General features: G+C 40.1%; 1 protein-coding gene across 2 annotated transcripts in view; it reads right to left on the reverse strand.

Annotated features, from left to right (window-relative positions):
* Positions 1–4,751: 4,751 nt before the first annotated feature.
* slc4a8 (solute carrier family 4 member 8) overlaps positions 4,752–14,588 on the reverse strand; it is a 34,000-nt gene continuing 24,163 nt past the window's right edge. Inside the window, exons 12-25 of one of the 2 annotated variants that reach the window (XM_026168107.1) lie at positions 13,444–13,618; positions 13,149–13,282; positions 12,779–13,024; positions 12,472–12,577; positions 11,934–12,095; positions 11,707–11,820; positions 11,448–11,609; positions 11,122–11,373; positions 10,877–10,945; positions 9,886–10,059; positions 9,666–9,797; positions 9,467–9,570; positions 7,718–7,823; positions 4,752–7,543 (exon numbers count right to left, since the gene is read on the reverse strand). In XM_026168107.1, the coding sequence (XP_026023892.1) occupies positions 7,538–7,543; positions 7,718–7,823; positions 9,467–9,570; positions 9,666–9,797; positions 9,886–10,059; positions 10,877–10,945; positions 11,122–11,373; positions 11,448–11,609; positions 11,707–11,820; positions 11,934–12,095; positions 12,472–12,577; positions 12,779–13,024; positions 13,149–13,282; positions 13,444–13,618 (1,942 nt within the window). In that variant the 3' untranslated portion in view covers positions 4,752–7,537. The remainder of the gene's footprint in view (positions 7,544–7,717; positions 7,824–9,466; positions 9,571–9,665; positions 9,798–9,885; positions 10,060–10,876; positions 10,946–11,121; positions 11,374–11,447; positions 11,610–11,706; positions 11,821–11,933; positions 12,096–12,471; positions 12,578–12,778; positions 13,025–13,148; positions 13,283–13,443; positions 13,619–14,588) is intronic. The other variant, XM_026168108.1, reaches the window with a different exon arrangement.

Here is a 14,588-nt window from a genome sequence, read left to right on the forward strand (position 1 = left end):
CACAAACTTTCTTTTGTATCCATAGTCAAAATGTTAATAAATAGCAGTAATATAAATAATAAATACTTTACAATACATGTATTAACTAGGTATGCCCCTATTAACACTCAGCTATGCTTTTACGCAGTAGCTTGAGTTAAAGTAACAATGTTTTACTAGGGTTAATAAACACATTCCTATACAGTTAGAAATCATTTTCATGGCTCTGTCCTCTGGAGCAGTACATAATGTTAAGAAAAGACAATATACAAATTAATACAAAGAAAATCCCTTAAAAAAAGATTAAATTAGGCCTGAGTGTCCTGGTCCAAATCATGCTTTGAAGAGCTCAGACTCACTTATAAGCAGCTTATGACTTATTAATTACTGCTTATTACAAGGATCTTGTTTTAAGTATTACCTTTCCTTCTCCTTATAGCAACTGTAGAAAGGCATGGTGTGGCAATACCAGAGTATTGGGTTAAAATCCTGCTAGTGATAGGAGTGGAGATACAGGCCTTTCACTGCCTGACTCAGAGCAGTAATTGCTAGTGCGGCACTCAGCTCTTTCCCCCTTACCTGCATTGCTGACAGACACTGAAAAAAGGCCATGCTGTTATTTTACAGGTCAGGAAACAATACACCTAAAAAATTCCAGTTGTGCAGTTCTTTTCATTACAGAAACTGTTTGATACATTTTCACCGTAGTGTAACAAACCCAAGATGCTGCCTCTCATTAGATCCAGAAAACATCTACATTTAGCCACACAACCTAAAGCAGGCTATGAGGAAAAGCAGGAGGGACAAAGAGCAAAAAGTGTGCTAATGACAGCTGAACACAATGGCTATCAGCAAGTTTGAGAAAACATTTACTTTTGGAAACAAAGGAGAGAAAAATCCCCATATAACTGGGGTGCACAATGTACACAGGAAGACAGATTTCCACTCACACGCGTAACAGCCATTCTGGAAATTATTGGTAACTCTAACCCAGAGCTGCTTTGCTCCTGTGGGTGGGATAGGTCACATGATAGCACCCTAGAGAAGCTCAGCTGTTTGCCGCTCTAATTCTGTCTCTAGCAGCTGAGCACTGACCCACTGCTCCAGTGAACTGTCCCAGCAATTATAATTGTGTTTGTGTATGTGCGTGTGTTTGTGCTTGTGTGGATGAAAGTGCTGTAGGAGTTTATGGAGTTAAGGGTGAAAAAAATGTGCAGCCATAATTGGCCCACTTGTTGTTAAATGTGTACCTTCAAAACGCTTAACCCCTGCAAGCATACCCATGTTCGCAAATGATTTGAAGGGTGAATTATGAGACAATGAGAGAGAGAAAGGGCAAAACAGGAACAGGAAATCTTTGGAAAAAGAACAGGAAATGTGTGTATTGTGGTCTCCCACACAGAAGACGTCAATGTCAGTTCAGTACAGTGCTTGAATCTGAACGTTCTTGATTCTGACAAATCCCACAAAAAAAGGTCAAATTCCAACAGCAAATTCATCCTACTGATAAATGCTGCCTGCATAGCCAAAGATTATATAGCTTACTGTTAGATATTAGTAAAACACATCAATGAGCCTTTTAAAACTGGTAAGATGTTCTGTTAAAACGAACATGGCCTGGCCTGTAGTTTATTTTAGTCATTTGCACCTACATCACTCTGCTGACATGAGTACAGACAGACACAGTAGGCTTCATGATAAACAGATAAACTCTATGAAGGAAATGTTTGAGATGAAAGTACAGGTTTTCAGCTTTAATTCAAAGGTGCGACATGTATGGCAAGAACCCCTTTACTTTCATACCCTAATTTTCAGAGACCCTGTTTCCTTGTTATTTCATGGCAAATCAAGCAGATAGAAGATCTGGGTTAATTCCAAGTGTTTGGCATCTTTTTACTGGAAGTGTCAATATGAGATCCAAAGAGATGCCAGAGCAAATAAGGGGGGGACACCCAAGGCTAAAAACCAAAATAAAGTGGAGAAAGTGGAGTGGCCAAATAAATTATTTGGTGTATTCTTTAAGAAAATAAATTGAAAACACTAGCCAGCTCCAAAACTCCTAAAACTCAGAAAGACCGCAGAAGACAACTACACGATGATGATGAAAAAAAAATCACATCTAACCAAGTCTAAAAACAGTCGTATGGAGTTGGGTATATCATTGTTAAAGTCTACAATTATGATCCATGGATGCAAATACAGGGGATTCACAACAAGGTGCAAACCCGTGCATACACCAAAGAATGAGACGACCAGATTAGACTTTGCTGAAAGAGCCTCAACAGTTCTAGAAAAATATAGTTTTATAGTTAAAATTACCTTAGTTTGTCCTCTGAAAATACATGTCTCTATAAAAATAGCTGTGATTCCTAAACAATTCATGATATGCAAAACCTAAAATTCACAATTCAATCACATCTTGTTTGATTTCAAACCCACTATCATGGTGTACAGAGATGTTGTATCTATAGATAGATAGCTAGATGGTAGTAGTTACACCCATGTACTACACAAAGTCTATAAAACATATTGGAGTTATAAATGTATTTAGTTTCACACAAAAATCTGGAGACAAGCATGTGTTATATTATATATACAGAGCTGCGTATAATTATTCTGCTGGTAACATTTTTAATGTGTTCAGTTTTTAACTGCCTGACTTTCTCATCTGGGAATATGATAATGAGTGCAATGGGCCTGCTTAAGTATTCAGAGGATTTATTAATTAACTTGAATTTATGCCAAGTACACTTACTTAAACTCTAATAGACCCACCCCAACAATGTCTTCACCTCAAAATGTAATTTTCATTTGTGGGAAACTAGTGCTTCAACCCCATAAAGAACATATGTGACTGTATACACAGATTTAGGCCCCGAAAACACGGCTAAAGCCGGATTCTCTATTTCTGCAAGGTGTCAGTTAGCTAGCCTTATGCTCAGAGTAGTGTCTCTTTAAGGTTAAATAACATTGCTCTTCCAGTAATTTCAATTGGAAGATTACAGTTAGAGGCTCTAACTTTCTGACAGAGGCATTCATTGTTCTGTTTTTTCTTGAAAGAAGTGTAAAGGTGTAAAGTTTTTTAACAACCCTCCTGAGTTGAGTCAGTCTAGAAATTGAAAACAAGGGCAAAAGAGGAATTTTATTCATAGTGTTTAAAAATACCAGCTAACTGAAGGAAGCTAACTGCTGTTTTCTTACCCTGCCTCGCACAAACAGACAGACACAAGACTGCACACCGCACACACATGCAGCACAGCGCTCAGTGTTGGAGTGGCTTATTGTTCTCTGGCATAGAGGACACAATATCCAAGTCTGGTAATAGAGGTTAGATTAATTGCTGACAAATCTGTATTCAGCAGTTCCCTTTCTCCCCGTGTGACAGATTTATGACAGAGATTGATGGAGAGGAGGGACAAGCTGAGAGCCAGCTCTGTTCAGTGAGAAAAGGGGACAACAGCTCAGTGATTCAAAGAGAAAGAGAGAGAAAGAAGAAGAAAATCCAAACACACCATCGCTTTGGTCAGATCTTATTCAAGCTACAAGCTCAAAGACCAACAGTTTTGTCTGTGAACATGTATTTCACAGTTTGTACCAAGGAAAAGTTACCTCCAACAATCCGTGCATGTTAGAAGTTAGCAGCTGAGTGTTCGCTGTTATTAGGTTAGAAGAAACCAAGATGATTGTCATTCTTTCTGCTGGTTTCTTCTTAAGTTACTGTACGGGCATGGGATTCGAATAGTTTTTACATCTAAGTAAGAAAGTGGGCATGTTTATGATTAAATGAATAATGCACAACAAAACACAGCAGTAAACACACACATTGACAAATTACTGCATTATACTGAGATGTATTCATTTCAAATGAAGCTCACTATTCAACATTTGGCTTTTCTGTCGAGGCCAAAAAGCCAAATGTTACATTCAGGATGTTTCTTCAGTTCTCGTTCACAAAAACAAGGACCTTCATCCAGACACAAAGACTTTATATGAATGCTTAAGTCTTGAAGAAAGGGCATTGAGGCTAAACTAGTTTTTCACCTCTAATTAAATTGCACCAGTGAGATGATAATAATAAATGGAATACACAAATAGATGAACTGAAATTCCATGGTGGGTAAATGTCATGTATAGTTTGACTAGCTGACCACATTCGAAGCACTGTGGGGAACTAAGAAAGCTGATGATTCATTTAAAATAAACTTAAGTATCCTGTCCAGCTCTTTCCCTCAACCTCATGTCACAGCCAGAAGCTTCTCTCAGTGGCTGAGGCGATGCCAGCTGCTTGTAATCAGGAGCATTTGGGAGTCAGATCACATGACACCCTTGAGGCACATACGGACACTTAGATGTATGCATACAGAGCGCAGTGCATCTTTAACCGCATACTCCTTCCCACAGGCAACTCCTTTGCAGTCAAGATCACCTCCAGATGTGCACACTGTATTCTCACACGGGGGAAGGGTGCTACACAAGGGAGGAAGTTTGAAAAACCTTCTGAGTATTTCTCAGGATGTTTTGGGTGGGATTAGTGTTTATGTTTTCTACAATGATGCAACAGATTTGAATTTAGCTTAAAATTAGAAGGGCAAAGTCCTTATGGTCAGAACCTGCTAGAAAGGATTGTTACTCTGCTGCCTCCTAGTGGACAAAGTCATTAAATACACTGAAATATATGCATGGTCAAACATATAAATACTCATTTTGGTGGCGTGTATTCAAGAATTGTGGCAAAATGACATAAAACACATTTTTCTTCAGTTTTACCTGTAGTTATTTATTTTCCATTTCCATTGTCAAAAATTAAATTTGATATACATATAAAACAGAATTATTTCTTTCAAGACTAATACAAGAGACAAGGCATCGCTCGTTCTATGGCTCCGAAACTGTAGGATTAATGTTACCGCGGTACAAGTGTTCTTCTTCTCAGTGGAATCTTCCTCTCCCCCCTCTACAACTACATTTTTCCTCTACTGTCACCTCGTCCTTGAAATAGACATCGGTTTCACATAATACTTATTACAAGGACAAAGTGCACAGATGTCACCTTTACCTACATGTAAAAATGAAGTGGGCAGGAAAATATAAATAACGATTCAGTACAACAATCCAAAACTGGACCCAGAAACAAAAGCGGATGTAAGGTCAATGGTGCAGGAAAAGGCAGTACAACAAGAAATGGTTATGTAGTCTATGACAGGCACGCATGTACTGGTATTGCACATATATTTATAGTCACATCCACCTAATGAATGAATCTCCTGGCTACATGTTTATGCAATCATTCTACGGTGCAATGAAGGCATTTTACTTTATATTTACCGTACATTCACATAGACATCAACAGGTTTAAAGTCACCAAAATAACTTGTAGATTCTTTTTTTTAACAGCACATTCAAAATCCTTAAACACTGGATTTTTAACAGTGATTTTACATTTTGGTCAAATCCTCTTTTTTTTACCCTTAGCTTTACATAGAATCAGCTACTGTTTGCACTCACTCATATGATTACACAATAATATTTTATTAATGAATTTAGCTACGGCTGCACTCAACTCACATTCAGATATCTGACAGAATCAAAGCAGAAGTGCATGACATGAGTCACACTCCACAAACTTTCACATGTGTCACAGAGGTGTCACCTTTACAGTGACACATTACTTGTGCACTTTGGATCAAATTCACTTAAACAGAACAGATGAAGACTGTTCAGGAAGTATCCCTGAAAATGAACTGATGTTAACAGGATATTGTTATTTGTGAAATATTACTAAGTTAATTCATGATGGCTAATGTTAGCGAACTTCAGGCAGAAATGGCTGTATAACTTTGACCTGAACTCTTCATTACCAATTGGGCCAGTTCTATTGTCGACCGCATTATATTACATAACAGGTGTCTCCCACGACTGTATGGAGGCAAGACATTCACCAAAGCATTAGTTATGTGCTGCATTCTTCAGCCTTAGAATACAGAAAGCAAAGAGGATATTTTGTGACTTTGTATCTAAAAATAAATAATAATAATAAATAACTGTAACATTTTATTAAAATAATTTGGTTGCTTAATAGAGTTTCTTAAAATAAAATATATCAACGTTTCTTTATCTACAGAAAGTGCAACTATAGCAGAGACTGTTGGTCTAATGAAGGTTATTAAACACAAGGGCCCACATTACAGTGCAACCTTGTTTATGCAGACTGAAAGGTCTCAGATGAAGTTGACATTGCTCAAATAGCTTCACTTTATTAACTGTAACTGTTAGTGTAACATGTAATGAAAGTGCGAGGAAGGCCTTCAGAGTCCAGCTCAAGATGAATATACAAAGTTGCACTAGTAAGAAAGGTTCCTGAAGAATAAAAAGCTGCAGTATGATTAGTTTTGGGTGGAGCGTGGGTAAATTATTGCTTAAAATAAAACCCTGAAGCCTCCCTCATTTTTTGATACGCACACGTTTCTGGTTTTTCCTACCTGATGTTATCCAAAATGCCTTACATGAGTATTCGTGGCCTTGTTTGAGGTAAATAAATAAGAATACAAGCAGAAAACAAACACACAGGGTGCTGTCGGTATAACAGACTTGATTCTTACACAATCATTAATTTAAAGATGAACACCCAATAAAGGAAACATTACACCCCAAAAAGCACATTGTTGATGGTGCTTTCATTTCCCGTTTTCTGATGAGTCTACCAAATAATCAACCATATTAAACATATCATTGTTTTTGCTTACTTTTTTGTTGACACAAGGTTTTTTGATAACCAGCAATAAATTATTACTTAAATCTGCGCTTTGCCTCAGCTCTGTGGAGCGGTACAGGTTAACGGTTTTACTATTTTGTTTCACTCTCACTGTTTTCATGGTACTGTTCTTTTAGTTAAAAGCAAACTAAATTTGACTCATACAAGCTGAAACAAAACCGCCATCTTTTGGAGATGAACCAGTATGGTTAATTGAAATGGTACGTCCCAGTTACCTTTATATGACTGCATGGTTTGAAACAGAAAACAGTTCTGTGACTGTCAGTGGAGCAGCTCCAGGACTTGCCTCTAGAGTACAACTCCATATCACTGCTCTCCACAATTCAGTTAAAAGTTGGACGTTCAGTAGTATTGGAATCTCACAGCTAAATATTGTTTAAGATTGTTCAGATGGTGTAAGAAGGTTGACATTATATGTGCCTAATAAAAACAAAACTCCAAGCCAAGGTGTTTAAGATATAGGAGTGGTGAGGGCCAGAGCTATAAGTAGGTAGGGATTTGAATTTAGGGAAATTAAACAATATATATGTAGTACGGTATATATATTTTATATATTTACAAACTTCACAAAGGTAGAAGTGAATGGATGGATGTTCTACACCCTTGACTTTCCCTGTGTGTCTGAGAAACATGTGTTTTATGGGTAGCTGGTAGAAACTAAAGACTCCTTTTTCTGAGCACTGAAGTGGCTGATGGTTGAAGCAGCCAAATCCTGTCCAGTCAAGAGATGCAGTCGAGTCTGTCATGAATCTGGACATCCTTTACTCATCGATGAATGCAATCTCTTCAAACCTGCAGGGCGAAACATACAAAGGCTGAGTTAAGACAGCACAGAGCACAAGGCAGCAACCCTGAGTTTTGAATAACAAAATAATGTTAAAATACTAAAGATACAAATGAGCACAATATAAAGCAGGAATGTTTCCAGATTGTAGGGGTGAGGAAAAATAAGGGGTGTGGCCTTGCCTTTTTAGCAGTCAAAGGACGAGTGTCCTTTTGATTGGTGTTGAGAGATTTCCACACGGTGGTTTTAGACATTTCATCAGATATGTTAATATCAGAGGGGTCACACCTGAGGAGCATGGAAAGGAACCGGAGGGTTTAGGGAGAGGTCTCACTCACAGGTGGCACAACAGAACAACACACACTAGTATATAAATACAAGCATGCATGTAGGTTGCTGGGAAAGTGACAAAAATCCTTGTATACAGGGAGTGCAGAATTATTAGGCAAGTTTTATTTTTGAGGAATAATTTTATTATTGAACAACAACCATGTTCTCAATGAACCCAAAAAACTCATTAATATCAAAGCTGAATGTTTTTGGAAGTAGTTTTTAGTTTGTTTTTAGTTTTAGCTATTTTAGGGGGATATCTGTGTGTGCAGGTGACTATTACTGTGCATAATTATTAGGCTACTTAACAAAAAACAAATATATACCCATTTCAATTATTAATTTTTTACCAGTGAAACCAATATAACATCTCCACATTCACAAATATACATTTCTGACATTCAAAAACAAAACAAAAACAAATCAGCGACCAATATAGCCACCTTTCTTTGCAAGGACACTCAAAAGCCTGCCATCCATGGATTCTGTCAGTGTTTTGATCTGTTCACCATCAACATTGCGTGCAGCAGCAACCACAGCCTCCCAGACACTGTTCAGAGAGGTGTACTGTTGTCCCTCCTTGTAAATCTCACATTTGATGATGGACCACAGGTTCTCAATGGGGTTCAGATCAGGTGAACAAGGTGGCCATGTCATTAGTTTTTCTTCTTTTATACCCTTTCTTGCCAGCCACGCTGTGGAGTACTTGGATGCGTGTGATGGAGCATTGTCCTGCATGAAAATCATGTTTTTCTTGAAGGATGCAGACTTCTTCCTGTACCACTGCTTGAAGAAGGTGTCTTCCAGAAACTGGCAGTAGGACTGGGAGTTGAGCTTGACTCCATCCTCAACCCGAAAAGGCTCCACAAGCTCATCTTTGATGATACCAGCCCAAACCAGTACTCCACCTCCACCTTGCTGGCGTCTGAGTCGGACTGGAGCTCTCTGCCCTTTACCAATCCAGCCACGGGCCCATCCATCTGGCCCATCAAGATTCACTCTCATTTCATCAGTCCATAAAACCTTAGAAAAATCAGTCTTGAGATATTTCTTGGCCCAGTCTTGACGTTTCAGCTTGTGTGTCTTGTTCAGTGGTGGTCGTCTTTCAGCCTTTCTTACCTTTTCTCAGTTCACGGGCAGTTATTTTGCGCCTTGGTTTTTCCACACGCTTCTTGCGACCCTGGTGACTATTTTGAATGAAACGCTTGATTGTTCGATGATCACGCTTCAGAAGCTTTGCAATTTTGAGACTGCTGCATCCCTCTGCAAGATATCTCACTATTTTTGACTTTTCTGTGCCTGTCAAGTCCTTCTTTTGACCCATTTTGCCAAAGGAAAGGACGTTGCCTAATAATTATGCACACCTGATATAGGGTGTTGATGTCATTAGACCACACCCCTTCTCATTACAGAGATGCACATCACCTAATATGCTTAATTGGTAGTAGGCTTTCCAGCCTATACAGCTTGGAGTAAGACAACATGCATGAAGAGGATGATGTGGACAAAATACTAATTTGCCTAATAATTCTGCACTCCCTGTATAATCTTACCACTCCAAATATGATGTCTATTATTTAAATTTGAACATGTGTGCTCACCTGGGATCGTGGGCTTTTGGAGCCTGAGCAGGCTTGGTCTTCTCCATGGGAATCTGAACTGTAGTCGAATCTTCTTTATTTGTGCTGAGCATAACCTGTGACTCCTGCGAGACAAATCCATGATGTACGCGCTCAATATGTGCACATTTATGCATTCACAAAAGGTGAACTTTACATTTTAAAATTCCCTTTAGACTACCTCTTCAATCTTTTTCGAGGCATCGTCAAGATTTTTTTTCTTCCACTCGGGCATTAGGTCATCTAGATAGCTTAGCTCTCGCTTGGAGAAACACAAGTCCAACACCTTGCGGATGAAAACCAGAGCCAACACCTGCAGAAAAAGGCAGACGAACAGGCTCGGTGTTTAAACAGAAGATACGGCTCCACTAGGTAAGACGGAATGGTTGTGGTCAACTCACCATCATGGGGAAGACTATGGCCGCCGGTGATGTCTTAATGACCCAGAGAAGCACCAGACACGTGAGCTGGGTGACAGTAAACAGATGCACCTTTCTCAAGGGAACGTGTCGCAGGTAGATGAAATCTGGCTGGTGCTTCGCCGGCATACCAAACAGTTTCAGACGGTCAAAGAACTGAGAAGTGGTAAAGATGAAAGCAGGTGTTATGGAAGTTGGCAAAGGAGAGAACAAATTAATGAGAGCAAAGCAAAGAGACAGATGGTGAATATGGAAAAAGAATGAATGCATCTGGTTAGTTCAGACAATAAACTGTCAGGCCATGATTAATTGCAACAGCATTATAATTAGAAAAGGCAAGGGTGCAGCAGGGGGCATCCAGCAAGAGAGGACAAGAGAACAGTTTTAATTATTTTGCAGTTTTGAGTCAGAGTTGGTGTTTTTTTTGGGGGGGGGGGGGGGGGGGGGGGGGGTTTTGGAAGTACGTTATTCATAGTGTAGTATTGTTTCAGACATTCTCCAAAAACAGTCTGCATGCCAAAATATCCTTGGGCAAGATACCGAACCCCGAGGAGCTCCTGATGTGTTCATCAGAGTGTTAATATATACAGCAGCATGCATCGAGAAGGGGCCGGAGTAACCACTTTTTCCTGGTTTGAACCTCCTCACTGGCAAAGACCAGTCTGCGTGGAGTCTGCATGTTCTACTGTGTCTGTGCGTGTTTCCTTCCACAGTCCAAAAACATGCTTGTTAGATCAATTGGTTATTTAATTTGGCTGCATGTAAGGATTGGAGAATGAGTGGTTGCCTGTCTCTCTGTGTTAGTCGTGTGGTGGATCGGCAATCTGTGCAATGGCTGGCGTATTCAATCACACCAGGACAAGGCGCCTTCAGCTGCCACCAGATTAAAGGAAGGAGAGCTTTCTAAATAATCATAATCACAGTACATTTTGTTTTTGTGTCAACTGCACAATCATGCTGCATAGTTCCTCACCTGGATGCCTTTTAATGAAGACACTCCCATGTAGAGGAAAACACCATACAACACTGGCATAGGAATGAGCTGAAAAAACAAACAGACATTATATTTTTATCAGCTAATTTATCCATTAACTTCCATTATAAGTATTATATTTTTTTTTTACAGCAGATATTTCTTGTCATAGTAGGTATATTGCACATCTGATTCATGTGTAATACACCAGAGGGGGCCACCATTATATAGCTTCTCTGACTAACCTTGAGGGCTCTAGTCATGAATACAGATAAGCCCATGAGCAGGAAGATGACCAGGCCAGTAAGTCTCTGTTCTCTGATCCCCAGGAAGCGAGGCTGCTCCCCTGGAGCTGAGCTCTCTGACTCCAGCTTCAGACTATTGACATGAGAGATCGACAAGACAGTGGCTGCCACGAACCAGGGCAAGCCCATGATGGAGCATACGGCCAGCATCACTCCGACCATCAGCAGGTCCAGATGGTACCCACAGCCTTTCTGTATCGCAGAAGTCCGAAAATCAGAAAAGCTTCAGGACTTATTTGAATATGATTAAAAAAATGTTGTCTTACCAGTAGTTTGTGCTCTTTGCGGTTGACTATAACGGCAGTTATTTGTTGGTCCATGAAGATGAGGATCGTACAGAGAAGAGCAGGAATCGATGCAACCAAAGCTGTCCACCATGGATTTCGCCCTATTGGATTGATGAACCAACCACGATCATCTCTGGTAGGCTGAAGAGGTAATTACCAGAAATATAATGCAATAATGCAGCTAATCATCCTCAATGGTTTTATATCATGAAGTGCAAGTTATACAGTTCCTCTATACCTGGAATTTGCTTGGCACATTCAGCTTTTGGGAGGGTACTCCAATGGCAAAGTCAATCAGGACCATAAAAACAATGGTAAGAAACACTGCAAAATCACTGATCATAGACCGCACCTGAGCAGAAGAGACAACAAGGCTACGAGATTAATGATCATTAACACAATGCAATAAGTTTTAATGCTATTGCCAGTGCCTACTAATCTATTACTCATGATGTGGTTAGTTACCTTAGTGGGGAAATAACGGCTAGTCTTGAATTGTTTGAGAAAGGCAGACATGAAGAACGTTGAAAAGAACAAGATAGCAGACCAGAAAAGGACATCTGGGGTGTAGGGGCCATGGTGACCGCATGCTGTCCCAACAAAGTGGCCGTGCAGACTGATACACTCCTACAGAGATGAACAGAGATCCTATTACAATAAATGCATCACATTCATTCATGCATCACATAAAACTGTTTTATCAGAATTATGTGGCGGACTGGAAGAGTCTACAGAGCATAAAAAAGACATAAAACAGACAAACAAAATGGCCTTTGGTGTGCTTAGCTAAACACACAGCAGCGAGAGTTTAATTGAAGTCTCCTTGTCAGTGTTTGCAAAGATCCTTAAGTGAGGTCGGCTGCACATTGGAAGGTGAGGGGGTTAGTTGAATGTTAACAAGTTGGGAAAGTAAACAAGCTGAAACAAATGTGGCAAGTGCTATTATGAAAGTTATATCAACATTAGACTTCATTAGATGTGTGTTCCCACATAGTTACGTTACCTTGACAGTCAGGTTGGTCCAGGGTACAGCAGAGGCTGTGATGTTTCTCTCAGTCCAAATTTCCACGGTTTCATTACTTGGATTATCAGGTTCTGCACACTTACAGCTACAGACAAAGACGCATAACACACACAATGAATTGAACTATACATCAGCTCACAAAAATGTGTTTTTTTTCTTCAGTAGTCAGAACAAGTCAAGCATAAGATGAGGAAAGCAGGAAAGTGATCAGCAAAAAAAGAACGAGCAGTGAAAAAGCTACAGCGTAAACATTCTGGTAAACTCTCGAGGAAATTGAGTTACTGACTATGCCAGGGTGAGCTTGTCCAAATCACTGTATGCGTTGTAAGGGTAGAGTTCTCCCAGGTGAAACAGTTTTTCCAAAGCCTCATAGATGAAGATGAGGCAGATGAGGGCAGCAAAGGCCTCCTCTGTGAAACGAGTGATGTAGCACACCAGGGAACTAGCATCTGTGGCAACCAACAGTAAACACAGCAGGGCTGTCCATAAGCCTATGCAAGTCCGCAGCGACAGATAAGAAAGGTCGTAGTCCCTGAAAGAGGAGAGGAGAGGAAATGAGAGAAGAGACTAAAGTTAGAGCACAGCGGGGAACAGGGACAAATGTCATTTTGGCGATAATGATGTCACAAGGAAGCTGTTGTGAGTCCTGTACATACTTGCAGAATTTGAAGAGGATTTTCTCAAACACAAGAACAGGACCTGTGCTGCCCAGGATGGTGAGAGGCTGACCAGCAAACAGCGAGTAGGCTACTCCAGTCATAGACGCACCAAATAAGGACTCAATGGCGCTCTACAACATATGTTGCAAATGCAGAGAGCCTGTAACCTTTGCTACACAATCTTCAGTAACATTCAGTCTTGATGCTGTGGTAGTAATGGCCTAAAGACACGGCAGTATATAACTACAATATAGTACTGTGAATGTGTCCTTGAGTGTGTTTAAGCTCTTACAATACGTCCTTCTGTCGCCTCCCCCAGCAGTCCCCCGAAGGTGATGACAGGAGACATGCAGGCACAGTAGAGGAAGAGGAAGGAGGCCACACACTGGAGGCTGACACCATCCTTAAAATCACTCCAATAGAATGGAGCTTTCCTCTTGATGTCCAGGATCAGACCACCAAATAACCTGATCGCAGCACATATGGAAAGAAGAGGACTAGTTCAGTAAACAAAGACAGTTTAACCTGACATATCCTCACTGCATGAACATGATGAGCATGGAATATTTTCAGAAACAGTTCTATTTTTTTGTTGTTGTTTTTTTGTATTTGCAAAAACACGTCAAGGCAAAGAATAGTACAGTACATGGACTTGGGACACTTAAAGAAAGGGGGGAAACTGGTACTAACATTTGCCTAACGAGCAACATGTCCCCTGTTTGATCTGGGGTTGGGTCAGGAACGACATTCAGTGTAAAAAAATGGAAAAAAAAAAAACAAGGGGAAAAAATCAGCCAAATCAAACGTGTAACTACCTGCTGTACCAGGCCCTAGTGAGTAAGGAAGCAGCATGGTACTTATTGAATTACTGAAATAACTAGCTTAACTATAGTGAAACTAGCAAGTGTAACGCCTTTGTGGCACTGCTTTATAGTCCTCAAGTCTAATGGCTGCTTCTAGTGGCTCTGTGGTGTTGTAGAAAGGTTCACTGGGATTGTGGTGTGTGACAGATCACAGCTCCTTGCTGTAATAAGTCACCTAATTGACCTACAACCTATGAGCCATAGCAGCATCTTGGCACTCTTCAACTTTAATCGGTGCTGTATCAAACATTTGAAACAGCCTCACAATAAAATCACAATAATTTCAAGTTATTGTGTTAATGTAAATAGGAAAAGTGCTGAGGAAAGACACCTGCAAAAGATCTGGAGCCACCATAAAGGCCTTGAGTGGCTCAGCAGGGCAAGTTTATCAGTAGTTTAGCAGCAGTTTAGACTTGTAGCGCAACACTCTCTGTCATGACCTCCTCCAAACAGTCCGCAGTTCTAAGGAGGGAGCCTGTGATCGTCACGTGTTCAGCATTCAAGTGACTTTTTATGCTGTGTAGAATTCAGATTGCACTGTGGAAAATGTGCACATTTGCTGCTGGATGAGAAC

Source organism: Astatotilapia calliptera, chromosome 5, assembly GCF_900246225.1.
Source record: "Astatotilapia calliptera chromosome 5, fAstCal1.2, whole genome shotgun sequence".
Classification (NCBI taxonomy): domain Eukaryota; kingdom Metazoa; phylum Chordata; class Actinopteri; order Cichliformes; family Cichlidae; genus Astatotilapia; species Astatotilapia calliptera.